The 26,847-nt window shown below is 39.4% G+C and overlaps 2 protein-coding genes across 13 annotated transcripts in view; one reads left to right on the top strand and one right to left on the bottom strand.

Moving 5' to 3' along the window:
* The window catches only part of lrrk2 (leucine-rich repeat kinase 2), a 75,219-nt gene extending 74,152 nt beyond the window's left edge, over positions 1-1,067 (bottom strand). For 3 of the 4 annotated variants that reach the window (XM_057836183.1, XM_057836184.1, XM_057836185.1), the window contains exon 1: positions 468-1,067. In XM_057836183.1, the coding sequence (XP_057692166.1) occupies positions 468-603 (136 nt within the window). In that variant the 5' untranslated portion in view covers positions 604-1,067. The remainder of the gene's footprint in view (positions 1-467) is intronic. The other variant, XM_057836186.1, reaches the window with a different exon arrangement.
* Positions 52-23,979, top strand: LOC130915931 (proton myo-inositol cotransporter-like). 9 transcript variants are annotated; one of them, XM_057836187.1, is made up of 14 exons: positions 52-971; positions 3,244-3,486; positions 8,538-9,007; positions 11,035-11,194; positions 11,904-12,112; positions 12,468-12,576; positions 12,644-12,807; positions 16,070-16,184; positions 16,275-16,403; positions 18,073-18,191; positions 18,609-18,761; positions 20,325-20,497; positions 21,560-21,628; positions 21,771-23,979. In XM_057836187.1, the coding sequence occupies exons 2-14, from the start codon at positions 3,458-3,460 to the stop codon at positions 21,777-21,779; spliced, it is 1,908 nt and encodes a 635-aa protein (XP_057692170.1). In that variant the 5' UTR covers positions 52-971; positions 3,244-3,457; the 3' UTR covers positions 21,780-23,979. The 9 variants fall into 9 exon arrangements, 8 of the variants coding, with proteins under 8 accessions (XP_057692170.1, XP_057692176.1, XP_057692172.1 ...); XM_057836193.1 differs by lacking the exon at positions 3,244-3,486 and having other exon boundaries at positions 52-965; positions 21,560-23,979; XM_057836189.1 differs by lacking the exon at positions 3,244-3,486 and having other exon boundaries at positions 8,560-9,007; positions 21,560-23,979.
* The last annotated feature ends 2,868 nt before the right edge of the window (positions 23,980-26,847 follow it).

Below are 26,847 nucleotides of genomic sequence, written 5' to 3'. Positions count from 1 at the left end.
TGATTATTTGATTCAGGTGTGTTGGAGGAGGGAGACATGGGGAAAAAAAGCTGGACAGGGGCTCTCGAGGACTAGACTTGGGCACCCCTGGCCAAGCTTGACATTAGTTATACAAGGAAAGGGATCATTAAAAGACTTCTTGGAGGTGTTGAGCGCATTAGTTAAAGAACAATTTGGACAAGTGACCTACAGGGAATACTGTGACTAGTTTTAATCTACAGTGGAGGACTAGTGAAGGGGAGGGAGTGAGACATTGGCTGTTCTGTAGAAGAACTGATTGGACATTTTGAAATTGTGAGACACTGTCTTAAGAGGCGAATGAGGCTTAATAAGAATTATGACTCATCAAAAAAAGACTAGTTATTTTGAGTTAAATTTAAATCCAATCTACTGTTAGGGAAGGACAAATTCAAGGATTGGACTTGGTGCTCAACGTGATGAACATGCAGCCACAGGTTGGCCCCTACCATAGTCTGTGTGCGCCAGAAAGAGCAAATCCTGGAGGATCTGGATAAGGGTGCACAGTTGCCTGTCCTCCTGGGGGCTCCTGAGCCTAACCAGGAGCCTCCTCAGCCTCTCCTCCAGTTCCTCTTTGTTGTCCATCCCGTCAAACGAGCCCGGGCGGGCACTTCATGGCCTCCAGGACAGGCTCCAAGGGGCCGGACAGCCGCTGTAGCCTGGCCGGCAAGGGGGACCGCGCGGCAGGCTACGAGTTACCGCATCGGTCCGCATGTCTCACTGAGAGAATGAGTCAATCTTCGCTCTCCTTCCTCTTTATTTTTTTCTTCTTCTGACTTCGCTTTTGTTTGGCGCTTGGCTCTTCTCTCTGACAGTCACAGACAGGCGTGTTCCCGTCTCCCCCGATCACATCATATGACTCCAAACAGGAAGAGGAAACAAACTTCCCGGTAGGGACACAACACAGTCGCCCAGGATTCACATTCTTCTTCGGTCACTCGTCCATGGTTCGTGTAAGTAACTTGTTTCGTCGAAATATTGCAGATTATTTCATCTTTCATTAATATAATTGAACGTTTAAAGAGGTCATGTGATCGTGAACTGCCCCCTCATCCCTTTCGATCTCGGTGTCTGGTGACAGGAGCGATTTATAAAGCATAGGGATTCTCCCACGGCGCAGTGCATTGGAAAAATCATTTTATAGATTAGATCGAATGATCGATTTTTCGACAGAAGGTACGTAACCGTTATATGTAAACTACAGCAGTTTTATATATAAAGAACATGTTAAAATTGCGGAATTACACAGCAAACGCATCTAACTAAAACTTTAAAATGAATGGATAAATAAAATAAAGTGTGTGATCAATTAAGCACGACATACTGTACCAAATTCATTAATTCAATTACATCTTTTCCCCCATAAATATTTACTACAAGTCTTTAATACCGTTTTATTTCTGTGTGTGCGTGTGTCTATTTATTTATTCATTTACGCAGATCCTGACCAATTTTGAGTGCTGAAAATAGACTGGCTTTGTAGGTGGGTGGGGGTGGGGTGGGGGGGTTACAATAAAAGTGATGGTTCTGAATATGCAGGGTTTCCACCTGACGCCAGCAATATTAAGAAATATATCTGCCCTTTATGCATGGTTGTGCAACACAAAGGAGAAGTGTCAGTGATACTTTACACCACAGCATACACCATATGTTTGAATGAATGAATGAGTTAGAAATTTTGCAAGCAAAACCTCAAACGTTAAACTGTTTTCTCGAATGATTTCAATTCAACAAAAAAGTAATGGTTCTCAAGCGAGGCTACATAAGGGTTTATAAACACACTTTTGTAACACGCACTATGTGGAAAAACACAGCCTGAAAGTCAGACTAAAAAAAAAAAACAAAAAACATTTGGAACCTCATTTGAATAAGAGAAATTATCCGGTATTACCACAAACAATTGTAATGCCATGTTGTCAAACAAGTCGAACAAGTTGACAAGTTTGTGTATTCCAAAAAAGGAATCTATTCATTAGTACTTCTGATATTATGCATTTGTAATGCTGAAAGTATAGTTTGCAAGACATAAAAGGTTAGTGATGCCCGATAATACATTTTTCGACCGATACCGATAACCAATAATTTCCTCCTCATTCCAACCGATAACCGATAATGTCAAGCCGATAATTCCATTAAAAGATTTATGTAACATTTTAAAGAATACACAAAAGAAAATATTACTGTGCAAAAATATCATTTAATGCTCTTTTTTTCAACAAGTATTCAATTCCAACATCTAAATAATGACAGATTGTCTGACATTGTGCAATTGGTAAACCTTTGGCAACAATTACTTACAGAGTAAATACCTAAGTTGCACAAAAATGCCTTTAAAAGTAAGCCATTCCTAACATAGAGAACATTAATACACTGCAAAACACACCTCCTTAAAACTAGTCAGTTTTAAGTGTAAATCTATTGGAAATAAGTGAAATTATCTGCCAGCGCTTCAAGTGTATTTCTCTCTGAGTTCTTGGAAGAAAAATAGCTAGCTGAAAATAATCTTAACAGCCTTATTTTAAGCAATACATTATTATACTTAATCCTAAAAAAACTTGGAAGAAGGAAAGATTTTGAATAATATTTGTGGCTACAGAATATTATTGTTATTTCATTACAACAGGAATGTGCATATAAAAATTGATAAGTTAATAAGTGCCAATAAGTTTTGATTATCTACTGTGACTGTAATTGTGCAGACAAATGAGTTAAATTAATTTGAAAAGTGATTGCTAATGTTATATGCTTTGTTGCACACTGTGAAAATGATTAACTCAAAAGAGCGAGATGTCATGTACCCATTCTGCAGCGCTTTGTTTACATTTGCGGCACACATGACATTTGCTTTACAGCAGCTAAACTGATACACGGCAGTACTATTTGGACGGAGTTGGAGCTCGCATCCCAGTGCGTGTTGTTTTGTGCCTGAGATTTGTTGAGCCGAAAAAAAAGGCAGCGTTACAAAGTCATCTGACCGCTCGTCATTTTACATACTGAATGCATTATTGATTGGCTGACTTCGTTTTCTCCATGTTTAAATTATCATCTAACCACTGTGCCGTCATGATTAGCTTGCTTGCTGGACATCACGTTTCCAAATGTCCATGGTGAAAATGTGATTGGCATGTTTTTCATGAATGGTGGTCGTATAAACTGCATTATTTTTTTATCCAGGGCTTTGGCTTTCGGGTCATTTCAGTAAAAATAAAATCGTGTCTTGTCTAGGCGGCAGCTTACATTCGTACCGGATAATCCGCCCGAACCGCGGCGTGTTCGGGGCCTGGCTCTGCTCGCACGCCGTGGGGGAACGCTCGAGAAACCGGGGTGTTTGCCGGAGGTCCCGAAGCCGGGGGGGCGGCTCGGCCCGCCCCGCCAACGGCGAGGCGGCGTCGTCCTGCCGGACCGGCCAAAGCAGCTGGCTCCATCGGAAGACGGCGACATGCTGACTATCGGTCTCCAGTCGTGCCGGTGTTTAGCCTTAGATACGAGTTTACCACCCACCTTGGGCTGCATTCCCAAACAACCAGACTCTGTATCGTCACAAGCCCCGTAGTTTAACTCAGTTTGTGTTTACAATAGCTTTAGCATTCCCGCTAGCAGCAGCCTCATATTCGTTCCAAAAATCTTTTGTAATGCAGTTTTAAATGGATGCTGGGTTAGTGGTTTTGAATGAGGATGCTTTCTTTCCGCCTCGTGGAACTTCTGAGGTACATGTTTCGCAGATGGCGAGAGCGTCGTTTTTTTTTTTTTTTTAGTAACAGCCGCCATTATATTCAACTACTTCTTGTCATGTAACTCTGCCGCCTCAACCCCTCCTCCCTCAGGGGCTTCAGAGAGGGGAGGGGTTGAGGAGGCGGCGTGCTGAATTCTTCGCTTGCGCACATTTGGAGGCTAAATCAAGTATATAATTATCGGATTGCATTATCGGTTGAATTTTTTTATTATCTGGATTATCTGTGTGACGTCATAATTGCCATTATCAGCCGATAATTATCGGTGACCGATGTTATCGTGTAACTTTATAAAAGATATTGTGCAACACTGAATTTGAATGAAAATTCCAAAACAACTGTATACATCATAGCATCACTTCAATCGATTGGGTTGATTATTATTACGATGCATAGGTTGTTAGTCATGCGTTACATTTACTAAGTTTACTTCAGTAGCTCTTCGAGAAAAATGGCAGCGGCAATTGTCTCTGATGTCGAATCCGGAATTAATAAACACTCTTGGCCTCATATACGTCCATAGCATGCACACCGTGTGAAAGAGTAATGCGATGTCATCTGCAGAGGTGGGTAGTAACGCATTACATTTACTCCGTTACATTTACTTGAGTAACTTTTTGAGAAAAATGTACCTCTGGTCTTCTGCCTGCCACAAAAAAGAAACTGACTTTTTGACAAACTTGAATTTGTTATTAGTGTGTTTGTTTATTATTTAGAGATTCCAAATTTGCACATAATTTTATCTTGTTGTCTGTCTGATTACATCGTTTTAAAAATAAATCAGACATTTTAAGCAGTTACACAGTACTAGAATATTCTTTTCATCAAAAACTTTTTTTTTTTTTTTTACTTGTTCTTGATTAGATTTTTGTATGACTACTTTTGTTCTTGTTTGTTTTTTCATTACTGTAACCACCTCTGTTGCTATGACAATGAGTATGTACTGTAAGTGTGGCCATTTTTGGCACTTATTGGTGAAAGGCCAGAAGGAACATTGTGGTAGTATTGCTGCCCTAGAAGCATCTGTGTGCATTCATCTTAAGTTAATGGATGGCTGATGAATTGGTTATGTCTGGTAGTGTCCTGGTATGCAGTGGCTACATGAGCAACAGCAATAAATGCAAATTCGCAATGTGCCATTTAAGGAAAATGAGAATGATGTTAAAAAGCAAAACCGAAACGACAAAATGATAAAGCAAGGAAAAAAACTTTCAGTTACTGTTACCGTGGGAAAAACAAATACTGGAGACTAAGTCACCTGTCTGTAAACATAGTGACAAACACGTTTTAGAGGCGAAGACGCTACCAATTATACCCTGTGTGATACAGTGCAGTAAAACAGTCTTTATACATGACAGTAAAGTAACTCCATCCCTTATTAAGACACTTTATCTTGGAAATTAAATAAATTCAACTTTTTAATACCTCGTGTAGGCCTACATAAAACAAACAAATGGAATAGGAGGGTTCATATTTTCGGAATGGTAAAATGTGCCAATAAATGCAACTACCAGCACTAAGTAAGCAGGCAAATAGGCATCAACTTAACCCAGTGCTACAATGTTTTCTTGTGACAGAAAGCTGTTTATGGCTTGACAATTGAGAATTTGCACATTTTCTACTACGGTCTGAAAAGAGCAGAGGGAAAAAAAAAAAAAAAAAGTACGACCACCAGCCGGCTCACATCCTAAACATCTCATCACACAGAACAGAAACAACAAAACAATAAAGTAAGGAAAGAACATTCAGTACTGTTACCGTGGGAGAAACAAATACCGGAGACCAAGTCACCTGTCTGTAAATATAGCAACAAACGAGTTTTAGAAACAAAGACGCTACCAATTATACCTTGTGTGATACACTGCTGTAAAACAGTCTTTATACATGACAGTAAAATAACTTCATCCCTTATGAAGAAACTTTATCTAGACAATTAAATAAATTTAACTTTTTAATACCTCGTGTAGGCCTACATACTGTAAAACAAGCAAATGATATAGTAGTTCCATGGAATAGTTCATATTTTCGGAATGGTAAAATGTGCCAATAAATGCAGCTACCAGCGCTAGGTGAGCAGGCAAATCGGCATCAACTTAACCCAGCTCTACAATGTTTTCTTGTGAAAAAAAGCTGTTTATGGCTTGACAATTAACAATGCACATTTTCTACTAAGTTCTGGAAACCGGCCAGCTCGCATCCTAAATATCTCATCAGCCGAGAAACATTAAAAGCACAACCGATTAACGCACATGCCCTCTAATAGCTAACTCTGAACCTACAGGCAATAATAAGTCTGCAGTTAATTAATGTAATTTATCAGCCCATAGCCAAAAACTAAAAATTGAGCTGCCTCCGAGGATCAATATGTGTACTACACCTCGGGAATATAGCCACCAAAATTGTGATCTGTCCATGAATAATGGCATAGCAAAGAACAACAACCACAAAGCAAGCAAGTTTTTGAGACCTGCCTACGGGCGGTTAAAAAAACAAACAAACAAATCAACTTTACATCAAATGAAGAGTAAGTGAATCTATTCAGAAACATTTCATAGTGTGTAGGTCATTTGCGAAGGCACAGTTTTTGTCACTCACTTCACTGGACATTGTTTTGATGTCTCTATTAAGAATGAGTATTGTGTAATGTAATAAGAGGGAATTTTTGTGCAGGTTTTGGTAAAATTGTGTATTGTGAATTATTGCCATTAGGAGTAGTTGTGGAATTGTTTCTTGATTGATTAATCGACAGGATAAAAACATCTCCGGTAACAACGAATGACTTGATGAAAAATGTTTAAAAGTTTTTTACGGAGTGTTATACGCACCTATGCATGATGACACACATCAACCCACAAAGCGTACTGTATCTCTCAGAGTCCCTGGTTTTATTATATGGCGGAAAACACAGGTGACTTGTTCCGCTCTGAGACCCCCAATTTGGCCAACTTTCAAAATTGTCTGATATGCAGGTGTGATACATCATTGGAAAGCTTAAAACCTCAATTTTCTAGGGGAAGAAACATTTTGAACAGGAGGGCATTTAAAAAAAAATAAATAAAAATAAACAGCAAAACCCAAACTGGAGGCAAGAGCATGCGAGAGCAGAATTAAAGACGCCACGATTTTAACGAGATATTATCGCATACCTGACTTGTTTCGATCAAAAAAACTCCATGTAGCGTATGTAACCGAGTGTGAAGACACGAATGTGAAGGGCCACAGCTGTTTTTTATTTTATTTTTTTGGTATTTTATGGGTGAAACATGGTCATATAACAAGGGTCGCGATGCAGGAATGGCAGAAATCAAAAACATTTTTTTTTTTCCTTCCAACTTTTCTTTGTTTGGATCGATTATTTATCATCTAAAGTATATGCGAAAGTAACGGGAAAAAAATGCAATTAAGCGATAGTTATGAGTTAGATATCCGTGACTTTTTTACAGACGCTAATTTTTTCTTTGTGATGTAATGTTTAAAATATGCGAGTGAATAATTTTTTAGTTTTTTTTTGTTGTTTTTTTTTTCACTAAATATTAGACATCAATTAATGAGTCTAAGCTAAAAATGACAGACATTTCAGATAATAAATACGATTACTTCTTTTTATGGCTAGGTTGAAACAAAAGCGGTTGCGCGACGTTTGTAAACGGAGGTTTCCAGCGTAAAATGGACAATTAAAAATAGTTTGGGGACTTGATGCGCCATGAATTTGCTATGGCAGCATATAGACATATTCTATCAAACACAAGTTTTTTGGGCTTAAAAATACAGCAGTTTATTTTAAAAAGTGGTGCAAGAGCAGAAACTGCTTTTTCAGCCTTGTCTGTGTTTTCTGCCATATCTAACTGGTACATGTTTTGTCTAATAACAACTCTTACTCAGGTGTTCTCGGGTCCTGTCGTGGGGGATAAAAGACTGAAATGGTGGAAAAATAAGAGGAAGACCAAAGTGGTCCAAATACACCTGCTCTTTAAGACAGCAATTAAAATGATTTAGCCTTCGTTTTAATTTGATTGTAAATATTGAAAAGTGTCAACATGTTCTGAAAAACAAATTTGTCCCTACTTGTATGTTTGGGGTTGTGTGCAGGTTACCTCAACAACAGGAATTAGTTTATTTTTAACTAATGTAAATGCAGGCTACTTTAGACCCCCCCCCCAATCAAAGTACAGTGTGAGCAAGAAGATACGCTTGACAGTGTCTTCAAACTCAGTTATAACGCTCCGCATTTTTGGGAACTATGTGATGTTATTAGAATATAAACTGTGCGTTCGTTTTTTGGTGATAATAGCTGGCTTTTTTCATTAAAAAAAAAAATTGCAATACGTTGTTGATACAGTAAGGCCGAAAGGGGCGCATGTAAGTGACGTTTTAATATTGGCGGTGGGGGGAGGTGGGGGTCATATGGTGACGTCGCACAAACATGGCGGCACAGCGACTAGCGGAGTAACTTACTTTATTGCTCGGCATTGATAATTTAACCAGGTCGCCTGGAGTCCGCTCGACTTTGTCTTTCTGCACGCTTGACACGACGCTCGGGTAACTTTATTTTCGGAGATGGATATACATTGAAACATTTAGCAAGTTTTTAGGTCCTATGAATTGACTTGTCAGACTTTCTCCGAAAAGCGTATTTGACAAGGCAAGTTGGTAGATAATATCCAATAAGTGTCACGAGAAGAGCTTTTGTTGTACTTCTACGCAGACTTGACGGCTGCCGAAGCAAAGAAAGATTTTTTTTTTTTCTGCATAAGATTGACACCTCTTCCCGCTTCCCATGTGCAACAGGCAGGATGAGTACAGTTTAAAGCTTGTGAGCAGTAGCAGTTTCGTCAAAATGGGCATCAAGAATAAGGCAACAGAAGAGTACGATGGGGAGCGGCGTCTCATCAGTGCATCGTCCTCGGACCACTTGTCTCGGCTAACCCCCACTCAGCCCTTCGTCTATGTACTAGCCTTCTTCTCAGCCCTGGGTGGATTCCTCTTTGGCTATGACACCGGTGTGGTGTCAGGTGCGATGCTGCTTCTTAAGCGAGAGATGAACCTCAACACGCTGTGGCAGGAGTTGGTGGTGTCCAGCACGGTCGGTGCTGCGGCCATCTCCAGTCTGGGCGGAGGCTTCTGCAATGGACTGCTGGGGCGCAGGTTGTGCACTCTGCTGGCTAGTTTCATCTTCACCATCGGTGGATTCATCATGACCTTCGCGCCTAACAAGGAGGTGCTCCTGGTGGGAAGGATCATCATCGGTCTGGGCATTGGTGAGTTTGTGTCGGGGTTGGAAACTGAACATTAATTTATGTGAATAAACCAGGGATTTACAAGATTGACGTTGCCTTCTAGGCATTATACTTATAGTTGGGGTAGATCTAGAGGTGCACGATATCCATTTTATGAAACCGATATCGATAACTTCCTGCTCCTCAAAACCGATACCGATAACCGATAATCAATAAGTAATTTTTACATGTGTATTCACCTTAGTTTTTGAACATCTGGAGGTTTAAAAAAAAACTAGTGGTGGATTAAACATAGATTTGCCTTTGACCTAACTAGATTTTTCACGATGACATGACCATTATTATAATGAACAAAACAAAGACAAGAACAGTCTCGACTTCAAATAAAGTGCCAATATTTGTTTTTTCAAATATAATTTGAGTCAATCACAATCAGTCAATGTCATTGATGAGGTGTTACCTGAACAATGAGCACTGAACTAAAACATAAACCCAACAGGTATTGTGCTTTGTCATCAGATAAAAACATTTGGTGGTAGAGGAGAGGATACTGTTGTGGTCTTGGTCCATGAAACAACTTTCTTAACCTGTTAATTATAGGACAGCAAGCCCTTTCAATAACCTAAAAGCCTCTCAATAATTTACCAACTTATAACTAACACTGTAAAATGCAAACATTATATAGAAAGGTTCACCACTCATTCCTCATCAAAAATATGGTAGAACAAAAAGGATTAATGGCTTGCCTTATAATAATCCATGTAAATGCCGGTGAGTGAACCCATTTTAATTAAAGCATGAGGTTTCTTCTCTGCACAGTACGAAATCCTTGTCCGGCCACTTGCTGACAGAACTAAAATTACACGTCCATCTGTCGGTGAAACTTGCGTGCCGTGCATGGTTGCTGATCGAAGTATGGAAGCGTGTGGCAATCTCATCATACTTTGCCGGTAAACATTCGGCTTGGAATGATGAACCTGGGCTCCAAATGACGAAGTAGCCACCTGAATCCTTTGTCTTCGACGAGGGAAAAGGGTTGGTTTTCTAGCGCCCTCATTTCTGTGATTATGTTTGTGATCGCTATAGCTCTCGGTCATCTTTGGGAAACTTTTCCAAGGCCTCGTTAAATGGTACAACCCCGGCTTTCTTAGCTGGCTTTGGAATTGGATGGGGAGCTTCATTCGCAGCTTGCGCGTCCTCACACTCTTTTAAAACACCATCGAAGTGACTGTCATCTTTCAAGTGGCTTATTAAGATGTGTTGTAGCTCGACAATTTTTTCCCTCCTCGTGGAACTTCGGCTTTATATTTGTTACAAATTGCGAGTTTTGTTTTCCACTGACAACTTGAAAAAATCCCACTTTACCGACGCCATGCTGCAGACTGCTGTCGTTTAAGCGTTATGTCACAGAAGGGAGCGCTTGATTTGTGGCACAGCTCCTCTTTCCTTCAGCACACACAGTCACTGATACATTGAACTGGCAAAACAGGATTTGAAACGAATGCACACATCCCAATCCACAGACACCATACCAAAACTATTATACTGTATATTATCGGGCCTATTAATAATGTTATTGTGTTTATTGGGATACATAATTCCTATTATCGGACCGATAATTATCGTGTAACTATAGGTAGATCAATATGCAAACAATCGTCATACAGTAAAAGAGCAACAACCTTCAGATAAGCTGTAGTTGTAGGAAATTTGGCACTGTGCTATCCCCACATGTGGATAAGCAAGCCATAAATTTTTCATTGTTGTCCACCATTTATGACCAAACAAAATGATATATAGATGGTTGCGTATTCTACCTTTTCATTGTTGTCTGAGTTGTATGAGTTTTTTTCCCCTCTTCACATCCCATGTATTCTTTTCCAATTTGGAATATTTACAATATTCTCCATTTTAACTTGAAATTTTCCACCACAATTTCAGGCACACCTACATTAAGTACATAGATGCGACATTAACACACTGGCTTTTACAGACAATGAAAGTTGGTCTTGAGAGCTTAAATAATTTTGTTAAATTATTTCTCCCAGGCTTGGCATCCATGACTCTTCCTGTGTACATTGCTGAGGTGTCGCCGCCTCACATGCGAGGCCAGTTGGTCACCATCATCATTGTGCTTGTCACCGCCGGACAGTTCATTGCTTGCGTAGTGGATGGCGCCTTCAGCTACATGAGCCGTGATGGCTGGAGGTAGACTTTTCCCAGAGTACTCTTTGCACATTTCTCTACTTTCAACTTATTGACTGCCGTTGACAGTGATAGATGGCCAATCCATCAAAACTGTGGAGGACCTGGCAGTGAATGATCACTGTTAAAAGCCGTTGACGGAAATAGATGTCTATCTCTTTGGCAGTGAATGCGTTAACAACTTGACATTTGTGCCTTTTATCTTGTGCCAGTCCTTTGACCAGTTTGAGACTAAGTAGCACTTTAGTTCAATAAGTGCATCTTCTTGTAGTCTCCTGACTGTGTTGATGAAACACTCTTTGTCTCACAACATAAACCTTAAGGCTGAACTATTGAGGCACAATCCACTAAAATATGAAGCTGCCACATAAAGTATGAGTGGATGCCTACTACGCAACAAATAGGTGCTGTGGCTTAACTGAGAATTAAACCTTCCCTTTGATCAGTTTAGCATTTGAATCAAATGTAGTAATTACTTTTCACAACTGTATATTTAATTCAGTTGTTCACTAAAATCTATACATAAAAATATATATATCTACAGTATATATATATTTTTTGTGGGCATTGCTAATTTTATTTATTTATTTTTTACCCCCACCCATTGTTAGCTGGGATAGGCTTCAGCAGCCCCATGACCCTCGTGAATATAGGCTGTATGGAAGATGAGTCTCACCTCTAGTTAATGTAATTTTTATTTTCACTGTTCAAGGTACATGTTGGGTCTGTCAGTACTGCCTTCCATTGTTCAGTTCGTGGGCTTCATTTTCCTGCCCGAGAGCCCCCGTTGGCTCCTGCAGAAGGGCCGTCAACAGGAGGCCCGTCAGGTCCTGACTCGAATTCGAGGTTGCCAGGAAGTGGATGAGGAGCTCGACTACATCAGGACAAGCATTGAAGAGGAAGAAAAGGAGCAGCAAGGAGGTGAGTGGGTGGGAAAGTGGCAGAAGTGCATCATGTTATGTTTTTACACCTACAACGAACTGTGACTATTCATGAAGGTTTTGAAATGCATCGCGTTCATTTTTTTTTTTTCTATTTGCGTCCTGATAGTGTTATTGGTTTGAATCCACAATATGGAAACTTGATTAATAATATTATATTTAGTATAAAAAAGTTTGTATTTATTTGGAAGCATTGCCGTGGGATTGTGAAGAATTTAATGTTTGAAATGTAAAAACATTGTTTTCAATATGCCACAAATTAAACATTTTGAAGTTGTAACTGTTTCAATTAAGAAATGTAGAATGATTTTGTTTACCTGTTTACCCTTCTGTAGGCGGACTCATCATCTTGCGCATTCTCAATCATGGACCGACCCGCAGAGCTCTGATCGTGGGGTGCGGCCTACAGATGTTTCAGCAGCTGACGGGCATCAACACAGTTATGTGAGTCCACTTCTTTTTCTGCGTCGGATCTAATTTTCTAGAGCTAAAAGTGAGCTTCTCCTTCTAGGTACTACAGTGCCACCATTCTGCAGATGTCAGGTGTGCGCGATGAGAAACGGGCCATCTGGCTGTCGGCAGTCACATCTGGGACCAACTTTGTGTGCACTTCCCTCAGCATCTGGCTCGTGGACAGAGTCGGGCGCAGGAAGCTGACAGTGGCCAGCCTCGCGGGTGAGTTACCAGAGTGCACTTATTTGCACTTATTTTACACTTCCATACTTAAAGGGGAAAAAATCCAGCTAAAACAATCTGGTTGAAAATTTTATAGGGCTACAGCTATTTATTATTTAAGTTATCGATTCATGGATTAATTAGTTCGAATAATTGAATAATCAGATTACGAACATTGATTGCGTTGCAGAATAAATTAATGTAAAATTAAATTAAAATGTAAAACAAAGGCTTGCTAAGATTGCACTTTGAAGAAGAATGAGGATCAAAGTACAACCAAAGAACAATTGGCCAACAACCACATCAGAAGTCAGCTATCTTAAATGCTTTAAAATGCTAATTAAAAAAAAAATACAATGCTCTTAGGAAATCATTCAAACACATATTCCCACCAAAACTGATAAATATAGTTCTAAACTAAATTACGAATGCATTAACAATCATATTGGCTCAAACTAAAACTTACCTAAACATAATATTTCTTTTCATTTTTATGCTGATGACCTGCAGTTGTATCTGCCCCTGAGACCCAATGAACAAACTGTTCTCACTAAATTAATGGAGTGCATATCCGATGTGAAGCAGCGGCTAGCAGAAAACTTCTTACATCTTAACGAAAGCAAAACTGAATATATTACTTTTGGCACACCTTCTATGTTGAAAGCCCAATGCCCAGTTGAATTTTAACAGATACACCTAGACGTGAACACATTACCCCCGTGCCACTGGCTTCCAGTCCATTTTAGAGTTGATTTCAAACTTTTACTGTTTGTTTTTAATTCTATTAATGGCCAGGCTCCTTCTTACTTATTGGAAATTTTAACCATTTGTAATTCTGGCAGGACTCTTCGTTCTACCGGCCAACTTCATTTGCATGTTCCGAGGTCCAAACTCAAACAGCGAGGAGACCGATCTTTTGTGGTTGCTGGTCCCAGGTTGTGGAATTGTCTTCCCCCTGAAATCCGCACCACGACGAATTTAGGCCTTTTTAAATCACTGTCAAAGACACACCTTTTTAGACTCTCCTTTCCCCTAGATTAGTGTCGCCTGGTTTTATTTCTTAAGGGTTTTTAATGTTTTTGGATTTTATCCGTTTTATTGTTTTATTTGCCGTCTGACTTTTATCGTGATGAGTTGTTTTGTTTCTTTTTCCTTTTTTTTTCTAAATGTCATTGTATAATACTTCCCTGCCTTTTATTTACTATGAGCCATGTTTGTCTTTGTTGTAAAGCACTTTGGGGACCTTTCGGGTTTTGTAAAGGGCTATATAAAAAAATTTGATTTGATTGATATGATTTTACCTCATGTTGGTCTTAACAGGGAGCAGCCGAATCAAGCCATGTTAGATGAGTTAGCTCATATTCACTATTGCCACTAGAGGGCAGTGTATCCTCCCAAATCAATAAAACTTATACAATTTCAAAACAATTTCAACACCACTCTAATTTAACGATTCCTCGAAGCAGCATAATTTGATTTATAGCTTTTTTCTAATCGAATTACTCAAGTTAATAGCTTAATGTTGCTGCACTAGAATTTTAAGATTGTTTACTATTTTTGGAACAATTTTAAATTGTAAACTGCATGAGCCTGATGACGAAAGATTAGCTCATTTACCTGCATCCATTGGGATCCATGTATCATTTAACCAGGTTTTTTTGTTTTGTTTTTCCCAACGAACAAGGCATCAAGAGAGCGTGTGTCGGGAGTCACGAAGGATGGTTGTTAACTTTACCTTTAATCCATGAGGCCATGGGGTAGATACATGCGGCACAAAAAGAGGGAGTGAAAAAAATGTATTAATTATTTTTACTGTAAATTGAGTTCTCCATTACTCAGTCAGCATAGCACTGGTACACTGTGTAATTGTGTAACGTAAAATTAAACTAGGGTGGAGTTGTTACTAATTTGCAGGTTGCATGTCACTGGCACCAGAGCAATTTTTTAAACCTCACACAATTGGCACAACATTACAGTTTATAAAGATAGGCCTAATTTCCAACAGACAAAATGGTGTTCTTGTTGCGGAAATAAGGTCCGAGCCAGCAAAGGCCTCTGTTGGAAGTTTGAAAATAATCGATTAAGTACTTGCTTGAGCCAGTCAAAGAAATAAGGACGAAAGAGCTTTTTTAAAAAATTGAATTGAAAGTATTTATTTAGTGATTAGGGCTGACACACCTTAAAGCCCAGTTCGTAGCATGTTTTTCAGTTGGGAACTTACACTTGCCTGCCTGCATTGAAACTGACTAAGAAGTCAACTACTCGGAGTCTTATTATGAACGGCAGTGACGCTTGCAAAAAGAAAAAGCTTTTTGTTCTGTCTGCGTAGTTGGGGAATGAAAATAGCATATGTAGAAATACTAGATTAAGAAAAGTTCCCCAAAGTATTTTTCTTGTTAATATTATCTATTTTTGTATGGGGGGGTTAAAGAATTTTTATAGTTGTATGTACAGTGTATGTATTTAGTTTATTACTGTTAAATTTTCAGGTGATTTGTTCCATTAGGTGTTGGTATTAATGTAATTTAAATGGAACATTTTTCAAATTTTAAAAAATTGTTTTGTGTATTCTATCTTGGGTCAAGAATCGTGATACGAATTGTATCGTGAGTTTTTATATTGTTTCAACACTGGATTTTATCATTTTAACGATAGCATGTGGTATGTCCAAATCAAGGTAAAATGACTGCAGTATAGCTTTGAAATATGAAACAGCCTATATGTGTTTCATTTTTCACCAATGAATTACACCCCACGCTGGTAACAGTATGCCACCTGTGCAAAATGAAACTGAAAATGCCAGTGACATGACTCAAAACAAGTTCTTGTGGAATCTAAATGAAGTCCTACTCTTCCATCCTTTGTTTAACCAACCATCTTGAAAATAAGTAGCTATGTTCCTGATTTGGAAAAAAAAAATGGTATCAGGATTAATTAATTACAGATTTATTGCGGTGCCTGTGTTGCCTGTAGGTTCTGAGTGCCACTTTAGGGCATGCGTGCACATACTTCAACTTTTGTGCTGTGGCACACTCGTGCCTGTTATTTTAGTCTATTTCTTCCTCCAGTTACTTGTTTTAATACCTCCTTCTACTAAGCATACTTGTTTATTTTTCCTTTTAATAACTTGCAAAAAAAGGTGCAACTAAAGTAATATAAAAAGCTCTTCATGAGAAAACAATCGAATTTTTGGAATTTTATTAATTTGCGTAATTGTGGTAGCCATATATCTTACTATATATTATTATTATTATTTTTACAGGTACCGCTCTGAGTCTCACAGTGTTGTCAGTTGGCTTCTTACTGTCAGCGCAGTACTCTCCTGCTGTTACGCTGAAGCCACTTGACCCCCATAACTCCTCCTGTGTATTATACGGGTAAAAACACATCTTCTTTTTCTCAACAGTATTGACCTTCTTCCCCGTTACACATAGAAATCTTCATTAATGCATGGTTACTCTCCTTAGCTCCTGTGGAGACTGCATGTTGGACTCCGCTTGTGGCTTTTGCTACCGCGAGAACAGCAGCAGTGGTGTATTTGATTCCACCTGCCTGCCTGTCAATCAACATTCCACTGAACATTCAGCATGGGGACGGTAGGTTGAGATGACGTTTGATTGACACCGTAAAACTGTTATTGATTGAACAACATTCTTGTTATTGTGGATTACACAATATGTGTTGTTAAGTTAAAGCCACTTAGATGGAAATAATTTTATGGCGCATGAGATAATTTGTCAAAATTAATTATATTGTCAGATATAATCTTAAATAATTAAGCATCAAGTGTAAAGGTTTTTTACATTTAAAGTTTAATTCGAATAAAATATTTTTTATTTACCGTATTTTTAGGACTATAACTTGCACCAGCCATAAAATGCCCAATGAAGAGGAAAAAAACATATATGTCACACCAGAGAAGTCGCATTTTTGGGGGAAATTTACTTGATAAAATCGTCCACATAGAACAGATATTTCATCTTGAAAGGCAATTTAAATTAAAAATACAATATAGAACAACATGCTGAATAAGTGTACAGTATGTTACATAATGCATGAACAACAAAATGCAAACGTGGCCGGTATGTTAACATAACATAGCTAATAAGAGTTATTCAGATAACTATAACATAAAGAACATGCTAACAAGTTTACCAAACCATCAGTGTCACTCCATACACCAAAATAACATGTGACATGATATAACAACGTGTTAATAATTTTACACATAAGTCGCTCCTGAGTATAAGTAGCAGCCCCAGCCAAACTATGGGGGGAAAAAAAACTAACTGCGACTTATAGTCCGAAAAATACGGTAGTAAATATTTAATCAATTGTGTTTATATGTATTTTTGTGTGTGTGTGTTGGGGGGGTGTATAGATACAGTGGTACCTCTACATACGAAGTTAATTCGTACCAGGACCTTGTTTGTAAGTTGAAATGGTCGTATGTCGAGCAGGATTTTCCCATAAGAATACATTATAATTCCAATAATTTGTTCCACATTCCAAAAACCTACACTAAATCCTTAATAAATACTGCTGTTACTATTGCAAATGGCAAATACAAAGAGCAAAACAAGTAAATTATGAATAACAATCAGAATAACAATAATATAATAATAGTAATGGTAATAATAATACCTGTAATAATGTAACGAATCGGGTTCTAATATGGCGGACTTTTTTTTTTTTTTTGCTGTACCTGAATGCACCGCGGGACTGACGTGACGGTGAGAAAGAGTTTAATTTCTGTTTTGATGCTGGCGTCCACTGCTGTTGCACAAGTTGATGGAATAAACAATTAGAAACCTGACGAAACTGGCGATTTCTTTGGGGATGATACCACAATAAGAATTGTCACCTTAACTTGTAAAGACTGGCAAACGGAGGAGGGCCAACGGCCGAGATCGACATTTCACGGCCCTATTTTCGACCCAGTTCATGGATGCACACATGCTTATATTTTGCTATCTTTTACATCTTCATTTCAATGGTAAGCGTCACCTTTTCGTTTTTTCTCCACCTGCACTGACTTTTTTGGATCCAGTGTTGATTTCTCTCACAAGAAAATCAGCCGCGCATCAGTCTTCCGGCAAAACAAAGAAACTGCGGCGGTGTCAAAAATCGTCGTATGTAGAAACAAATGGCGAGTCAAATTTTGCGTCGGATGTCGAAAAGATCGTGTGTCGAAGCAATCGTATATCGAGGTACTATTGTATAATATAATTTTCCCCCCTTAAATTTTCAATGTTGATTACGTAGGTGTGCCAACCAGACTGAGGCACCAGAGGGTCCATTTTGGGCCTACAACTTCTGCCCTACATCCTACTCTTGGGTTGTCCTGGCTGGTCTCCTCCTTTACCTGACTTTCTTTGCTCCAGGTCTGAAAGCATACTATTAAAACACAAGACCTTTTTACCATGATTTAACGTGTGCTTGCGCATGGCAGAAGCATTCTGATAGTAAAGAAAACCTTACATGTCATTGACCTAAAGCTTGGATAAATACTTTAGTGTTCATTGCACTGCTTTATTTTAAAGTGTCAGTTGAATTACTTAAATTGCTTCAAAGGTAGTCTGAATGCTGGTGGTGTGCTGTATTTAACCAATTAAGTTGATTTTTTTTTTTTTTTCATTGTTTTAAGTTCTGGTCAGCTGAACTCACTTGTGTCTGCAAATTGGAAGGATGCAAACATTATGAAATGATCTCAACGTCACTTTGATTTTCAACTGTCTTACATTTGTAAAATAAGTTGTGAAAACAACCAAACACTGAATGGGACTTTTTTTGTGTGTCAGGAATGGGCCCCATGCCTTGGACGATCAACTCTGAGATTTACCCGCTGTGGGCGCGGAGCACTGGAAATGCCTGCTCAGCTGGAATCAACTGGACCTTCAATGTCATCCTCTCCCTCACCTTTCTTCATATTGCTGAGATGATCACTTATCAAGGTGAGTCATTAGGCTTTTCACAACTAGGACTGTGTTTCAAATTCAATTTAGGCTAACGGGGACATATGCTTTTCATACCAATGTTAGCGTGTCAAATTTGACCTTGAAATTAAGATTAGGATTTAAAACCTGGTTTCAAGCTAGATTTAGTGTTTGCAAAATAGGGTTAGAAGACAAGGTTTCAAATTACCGTAATTTCCCGAATATAAGGCGCACCCGTGTATAATGCGCACCCCAAATTTATTGTACCCGTTTATAACGCGCACCCTAATTTTAGCACCAATAAATAGAAGAATACAAGAAAACAGAGCTCGTGTACAGATACAGAGATGTCATTTTACTGACTGGTGAAACACAGCACAAGCATAGCACATTGGTAGTTCAAAACATTACCGTAAACTGACAATATTTACGGTAATAATATGATTTGACAACTTCTCCAACTTACCAGAATCTAGGAGAAAACAAAACGGATGTGACTTTTCTTTTAAAGGCTGCTGTATAACTTGCTCGTTTCCTCATGATGAATAAATGTTTCTTCCATGGATTGATACGGTAAAACTACTGAACTATTGTTATTTGGGTTTGAGTTTCCCGAGGGACCGATATAGTTGACGGACACAGGAAGTGTGTGTCCTTACATTTGTTATCCTCCGAATTGTGGAGCTGCAATAAACGTCGACTCAAATGAGTTCAAGAAACTAAATTCTGTGCTTTATGAAGAGTGAAAAAAGCAGAATTTAACACAGACGAAATCATTCGGCCGATTAGTGTGAAGTATTACCGAAACAAAATGGTGACGTCACGTACCGTAATGGTCGGCAACGGGTCGCCGCATACGTTTCTTCAACACAATGTGGCCGTGTCAATGAAAAAAAATCGGTTTACAGTGCCTTGCAAAAGTATTCGGCCCCCTTGAATCTTGCAACCTTTCGCCACATTTCAGGCTTCAAACATAAAGATATGAAATTTAATTTTTTTGTCAAGAATCAACAACAAGTGGGACACAATCGTGAAGTGGAACAACATTTATTGGATAATTTAAACTTTTTTAACAAATAAAAAACTGAAAAGTGGGGCGTGCAATATTATTCGGCCCCTTTACTTTCAGTGCAGCAAACTCACTCCAGAAGTTCAGTGAGGATCTCTGAATGATCCAATGTTGTCCTAAATGACCGAAGATGATAAATAGAATCCAAATGTGTGTAATCAAGTCTCCGTATAAATGCACCTGCTCTGTGATAGTCTCAGGGTTCTGTTTAAAGTGCAGAGAGCATTATGAAAACCAAGGAACACACCAGGCAGGTCCGAGATACTGTTGTGGAGAAGTTTAAAGCCGGATTTGGATACAAAAAGATTGTGGCGAAAGGTTGCAAGATTCAAGGGGGCCGAATACTTTTGCAAGGCACTGTATATATATATGTAATACATATATATTTCTGTCTCCATCCATGTACCCGTTTATAATGCGCACCATGAGTTTACAAGTTGATTTTGGGGAAAAAAAGTGCGCGTTATATCCGGGAAATTACGGTAGGGTTTGACCAAGTCTATCCTCTGTAGGCATCTTCTTTGTGTACATGGGCTTCACCGTGCTGGGCTTGATTTTCGCGATCGGCTGCCTGCCTGAGACGCAGGGACTTCAGCTTGAGGACATCGAGAACCTGTTCACAGGCCCGTTCTGCTCCTGTGGCACGTCAGCTTCCCTCAACAATCAGAACATCCAGTACATCCGGGTAAAAGGCAACAATTACCTACCATCTGACAACGACACCTCTGATATAGACTAGATTTTGGCGGCGGGATTCTGGCTTTTCTCGTCTGGCTTTTTGGTCTTTGTGAAGACTGCCGCAGCTGGGACACAAATCATCTTCTGCCCTCCAGTGATGTGGAGCAAAAATTAAGCAACATTTGCACCTTTTGATTTAATTTTTCTAATTTGTGGCACTTTCTTGCTGAGGCAACTCTCATCAATTGGTGGCTTTATTTTACCTGGGGACTATTTTCTTCTCATCATTTTGTATAGAGAGATCGGTAGGTAGATGGTGCATACGTACGGGAAATTTACTGTTCTTGTGATATCTACAAGGAAAACATCAAAAGACAAAGCAAGCAATCCAAGTTACTAACAATATGAAAAATAATATTATAATTTACCTTGTAGCATCTAAAAGTTAAAAACAAAAGGAGTACGGCTTTGCCAGTGACACCAGCCTGCCAGTGAAGCTGCTTCACTGCCTGGAGTTGGCGCTGGAAAGTGGTAGCTCTTGATTGTCCGTGATGCTTCATTTTTATGTGTGAAAACCCGGTGTACGGTTTCAAATTGATATTGTAACAGGTTTAGCGTTTCAAATATAGTTTAGAATTTTATGTAACTAAACAGTTATGCTTTTATAGCCACCGTAAACTATTTTTACTATGACTTTATATTGGCACACTCCATCAACATGTAGAGAGTACTGTATGTTATTGGACCAATTATTTGACGTTTTCACAAGCACTTCAGTTCACTCTGGTACAGCTAGGAAGTCCTAGTAATCATCTGCCTTTTAGGAACTTAATATGTGGGCAAACAGAATTGGAGCAAGATAACAAACAAAGCTTGCAGTGTTGGAATTGATATTGATACTTTTCAAACACAAACATGCTGTACCAAACTGAAAGGTCTTTCCCAGTGTGAATGGAGCTTTTTTGTTTTGACACATTCCTGGGTTGTTTTTTCAATGGTGATGGTGCACTTTATGAAGCTATTTTATTGTACCTTCTTGACTCACTAAAAGTGGCTTAAATGTTTTTAGAAAAATCCGGAATTCAACCAAGTGGATTACGGGACGGTGGGCTGCGAAAATGGCATAGCCTATATCACTGTAAGTTAAAACCAAAAAATGGGAGTTAAAAAAAAAAAAGCACAATATTGTATAGCAGTGAAGCACCTTGGCAAAGGTAGAACCACATTTAATTCCGTGGCTATGCTGCTTTTCTGAAATTTATCTTTTTTTATTTCCACAGCTAACATGACCAACTTTGTGTACTGAGCACCTTTTTGCCACGTAGCCTTCACTTTGCATGGACAGGTAGAAGAGTGGCTGTCACGTCCACAGTCTGACTTAGGCCTGGTTCACTCAGATAATTGGGCTGTTTTTGTCTGTTGTGCCCCTTCCGAATCAAGGACAACAAACGGCAGATTATTTTACGTTTTACAGCAGACGATTGTCATAGAAGATTATCCTTTGGTCTTGAGCGGTGATAAGGGGTCATGGGGTTGGAAACAGGTTGGATCAAAAAAGTTACATTTGTTCAGTGTCTATGACCAAATATCTGGGTGTGTAGGAAATCCGGTCACTCTGGGGTTTATTAATTGTAATGTGGAACACAATTTAGACAACCAAGGAAGGGCCTAGACATAGAAACAAGGAAACTGTAAATAAAATAAACTATTAATTATAACAATAATGAATAAAACTAATGAAGTGGGTTCCACAGATCGCAAAAGTCATTCCGTTCTACAACACTCCAGTCCCTAGGGAAACACTCAGGTAACGTTGGCGCGTATCCGTTAGGGTTTAATTGATCATAAATTATCATGCAAAAGAAGTTGTTTTGAGATTGGTGATGGAACATAATCTTTGTAGCAGGACTTATGCTTTAAGACTGTCAGAACACATTACACATACTAATAGCATATTTGTAAAATTAGTTTTATTTATATGTGTGTGTATGTGATATATATATATATATATATATATATACACACACAGTGGGGAGAAGTATTTGATACAGTATTTGATACACTGCCAATGGGTTTTCCCATTGGCAGTGTATAAAATACTTGTTCTCCCCACTGTATATGTTTGTATGGGGTCCCTAACCTAAGCAATCTTTTCAGATTTGGAAAAACCATTTGTGTGTGTGTATGTGTGCGTCCGTACCAGGCCTTAATAAACTAGACATTACATTCGGGTTGGGAAAATGTTTGTGCTGTAATTATAGTACATTGCCGTTTTTCATAATTATAAAATATTTAAAATGTATTAATCAAATGTCATTTTTTTATTCATTATGTAAATTTCATTAAAATTATATCCATCTGGTTAAACTAGTACAATAAATATTACTGTACTCTTGATGTTTATCATAATCATTAGATGAGCTGGATCCATGTGGCCCACCAGATGGTAGTTTGCCCACTCCCGCAAAAAGGCAGTCCAGTCCTTTTTCTTTCAAATATCAGGACTAATGTTATGCAAATGTCTTTCGTGACTTTTTTTTTTTTTTTTTTATCATATTTGTTTTCAATGTTTTCAATTGTCAAAGAGGAGACTGATAAATTATGTTTGTATGTTTTTTTTTTAACATGTTAAATGGATGATATTGGTAGTGTAGTGGGTCTCTTAAAAAGGCCCGAGCTCGAAGATGTACATGGAAAAATGAGTTTTAATACATTTGCACAGCCATGCAGTCTAATAGCTTTATGGTATGATATGTTTTTGATGAAATATTTTTGTATACATTATCGCTGTTTAAGAAAAATCACCAACATTTGTGTTTACCCATTTTGAGGGGGATAAAAATAAAACATTGCAGGACTGTTTTTCTTTGGACAGTGACAATCATTTTATTTTAAATACAGTCATACATTATATTGTTTAATTATTCATGTTGAATTTTGTCTTGGGAAATGTTTGAAAAGCATCAATCTTTTTTTTTTTTTTTTTTTTTTTTTTTTTTTTTTTTTAATGTTTAAGAGTACATTGTTCCTGAAGGTACTCCTGAAGGAAAATAAAAGACATTCTGTGTGTAGTTTTTAAGTTTGTGGCTGGTATTTTTCTCCATGGTAATACAAAACAAAAGTAGGGTTGGATGTGAGCATTGCTTAATTTGTAAATCATAAGATCCCGGAACGCAAAGTACATATGCGCAGGGATCATGACATGGGGACAGGTCCCGGAACATATGCAGAAAATGGTGCTGAAAACAAAATGCAAATGCCCACTTGTAATTTGGATAATCCTATGGGACTTTTTTCTTTCTTTTCTCTGTGCTTTTCTGACTCGTTTTGAACCATCTTCCTTCTTTTTGAAAAAAGTAAATGCAACTGTCTGTTTTTTGCATGTTGAGATTCCATTTGATCCTGGCTGCTTGCTCCCCAGATGCCGCAAATTTCAAAGGTTTTTTGTTTTGTTTTTGTTGTTGTTGTTGTTGTTGTGTTTTTTTTTTTTTAATAAATGTCAGGGTGTTATGTCCTCTGGTCTTATGTTGACTACTTTTTGGGTTTAATTTCTTTCTAAGATTGTACATTGTTCATCCGTCCACAGGATGTCGCTATTCTAACTCAGAATCTTAAGTTTTTCTTTGGTATTGCTGTTTGCGCTCGGCTTCCCCTAGTGGCGACTTGCTGTAAGCAGCAGGCAGAAAGAACTTTTTATTTCAGTTGGAAAAGAGGCCTTGAGGTGTTAAGACGTTGCACACCTCCTCTGCACCATACATCGTTGGGAACCCTTGACAAAACAAAATCTTTTTACCACACACACACACACGCGCACACGTTCACGCGAAGAAATAAATGAGAGGAAGGAGTTTGGGCCTCCATTTTTCTTTGTTGGTTTAGCTCGCTGCCAAAGTCGAGTAGCCATACGCTCGGCTGAGGGCAGAAGAGTAAAAAGATTTTCAACACATCAAGCACCCAAGATGTCTCAGCAAGAAGTTTCACCACCTATCAGCCAAGTGGTCACCAGGTCGGAGGCCAGTCATTCTCATTCTTCACGCCGGTCCAGAACGAGTCAAGCTGCTGCACAAGCACGAGCAGACGCCGAAGCTGCCTACGCCAGAGCACGGTACGCCAAACGCCAAATCGACATGGAGGTCGAGAAGGCACGCATCGAGGCAACACTACACGCTCTGAAGACGGAAGGTGAAGCAGAAGCAGCGCTCGCCGCAGCTAAAGTTTGGGAGGCGACTTTCGAAGAAGAGGAGCGCGCCAAAGTCGACCTCAGCGAGCAAGGGGTATTTTCCAAGACACCCCCCTCCATCAGGCGTGCACAAGAGTATGTGCATGCTCACTTTGACGACCAGCGTGTCCAAGCAGATGGCACACAAACGCCAAACAATGAGCACCTGGTTAGGCACAATGACTCTCAACAACCAGAAAATAGCCCAAAATCAGCTGGTGCTTTTCCACATGTGCGTCACATCGACATCGCTGACGAAGAGCATCTCCAATCTCATCGTGCGAGAACGGACATCTCACACCAGCCTACACCTTCAGCAACCCCACAAAGTGAACTGTCCAATTTAGCAGCCTATCTAGCACGGCGTGATCTGCTGACATCGGGGTTCAAGGTTTTCGACAACCGGCCAGAGTCCTACCTGTCCTGGAAGTCCATGTTCTGCAACGCGACGGAAGGCCTCAATCTCAAGCCCAGCGAAGAGCTCGACCTTCTCACCAAGTGGCTCGGCGGGGAGTCTCTTCAACACGCTCAGAGGATCAGGGCGGTCCACGTGAGTAATCCACAGGCAGGTCTCCAACGTCTGTGGCAGCGGCTAGACAAGACTTATGGCTCTCCAGAGGTAATTGAATCCTCACTCTTCCAACGGTTGCAGACTTTTCCAAGAATCTCCAACAAAGACACTCACTTACTGCAGGAGCTTGCTGATCTTCTGTTAGAGCTATCGTATGCCAAAAGTGAAAGTTATTTGCCGGGTCTTAGCTTTCTCGACACACCAAGGGGCATAAACCCGATAGTTGAAAAACTCCCATATGGACTCCAGGAGTCATGGGTTACACAAGGTACCAAATACAAAAGGGAAAACGGTGCAGTCTATCCACCTTTTTCGTATTTTGTGCGGTTCGTAAATGACTACGCTGAAATGAGAACAGACCCTAGCTTTATGTTACAGTGTTCAAACGTAATAAATCCAAGGGTTGATAAGACATCAGTAAGACGAGACAAATACAGAGTTCCATTGGCGGTGAATAAAATAGAGATCAGTCCGGCTAAATTGACAGCACTCGATCCAGACAAACGATGTCCTATCCACCAAAAACCACATTCACTCGTCAAATGCAGGGGGTTTAGAATGAAAACACTAGACGAAAGAAAGAACATTCTCAAAGAGCACGCCATTTGTTTTAAATGTTGTGCGTCCACAAATCACAGGGCTCGAGACTGTAAAGCTATTATCCAATGCTCAGAATGTGATAGCGATGCTCATGTGTCTGCCATGCATGTCGGTCCACCTCCATGGACACCTCAAGACTTTAATCCCCCAACCCAGAGTCACGGCGGGGAGTCTGAGGGCCCAAATCCTGTGAACACAGCCAGTTGCACAGAAGTATGTGGGCAAGGCGTAAAAGGAAAATCATGCTCAAAGATCTGTTTAGTTAATGTATATCGCCGAACTTCTCCAGAAAAGAAAAAGAGGGTATATGCCATGTTGGATGATCAGAGCAATTCATCCTTAGCCAGATCTGCGTTTTTTGACATGTTTAATGTGCAAAGTACCATATTCCCATACACCATGAGAACATGTGCAGGTTTATCAGAGACACGAGGTCGCAAAGCTGATGGCTTTGTTGTAGAAGATGTAGATGGTAAGGTCTCCATGATGCTGCCTACAATAACAGAATGTGATCAGATTCCAGATAATAGAGACGAAATTCCCAGCCCTGAGGTAGCAGCAGCTCACCCTCATTTGCGATCAATCGCTTCACAGATTCCTCCTCTCGACCCATCGGCAGACATTCTTCTGCTCCTGGGAAGGGACATCATTCAGGCTCATAAAGTTCGTGGTCAGGTAAATGGGCCAAACAATGCACCTCATGCCCAGCGTCTCGATTTAGGATGGGTTGTCATAGGTGATGTCTGTCTCTCTGGAGCTCATAAACCCACATTGAACTCATTTAAGACGAACGTTCTAAACAGTGGACGTCCCACGTTCCTCAGTCCTTGCGAAAACACAATCGTTATCAAAGAGAAATACACCAAAAACGATCCACTAAACACACAAGCGGAACTAGGACAACATATTTTCCAACAAACAACAAATGACGACAAAGTTGCACTTTCGGCAGAAGATGCGTTGTTCC

The sequence above is a fragment of the Corythoichthys intestinalis genome, chromosome 5 (genome assembly GCF_030265065.1).
Source record: "Corythoichthys intestinalis isolate RoL2023-P3 chromosome 5, ASM3026506v1, whole genome shotgun sequence".
In the NCBI taxonomy this organism is placed as follows: domain Eukaryota; kingdom Metazoa; phylum Chordata; class Actinopteri; order Syngnathiformes; family Syngnathidae; genus Corythoichthys; species Corythoichthys intestinalis.
The sequence above is the reverse complement of the archived record's forward strand: the minus strand, read 5'-3'. Positions and strand labels throughout refer to the sequence as shown.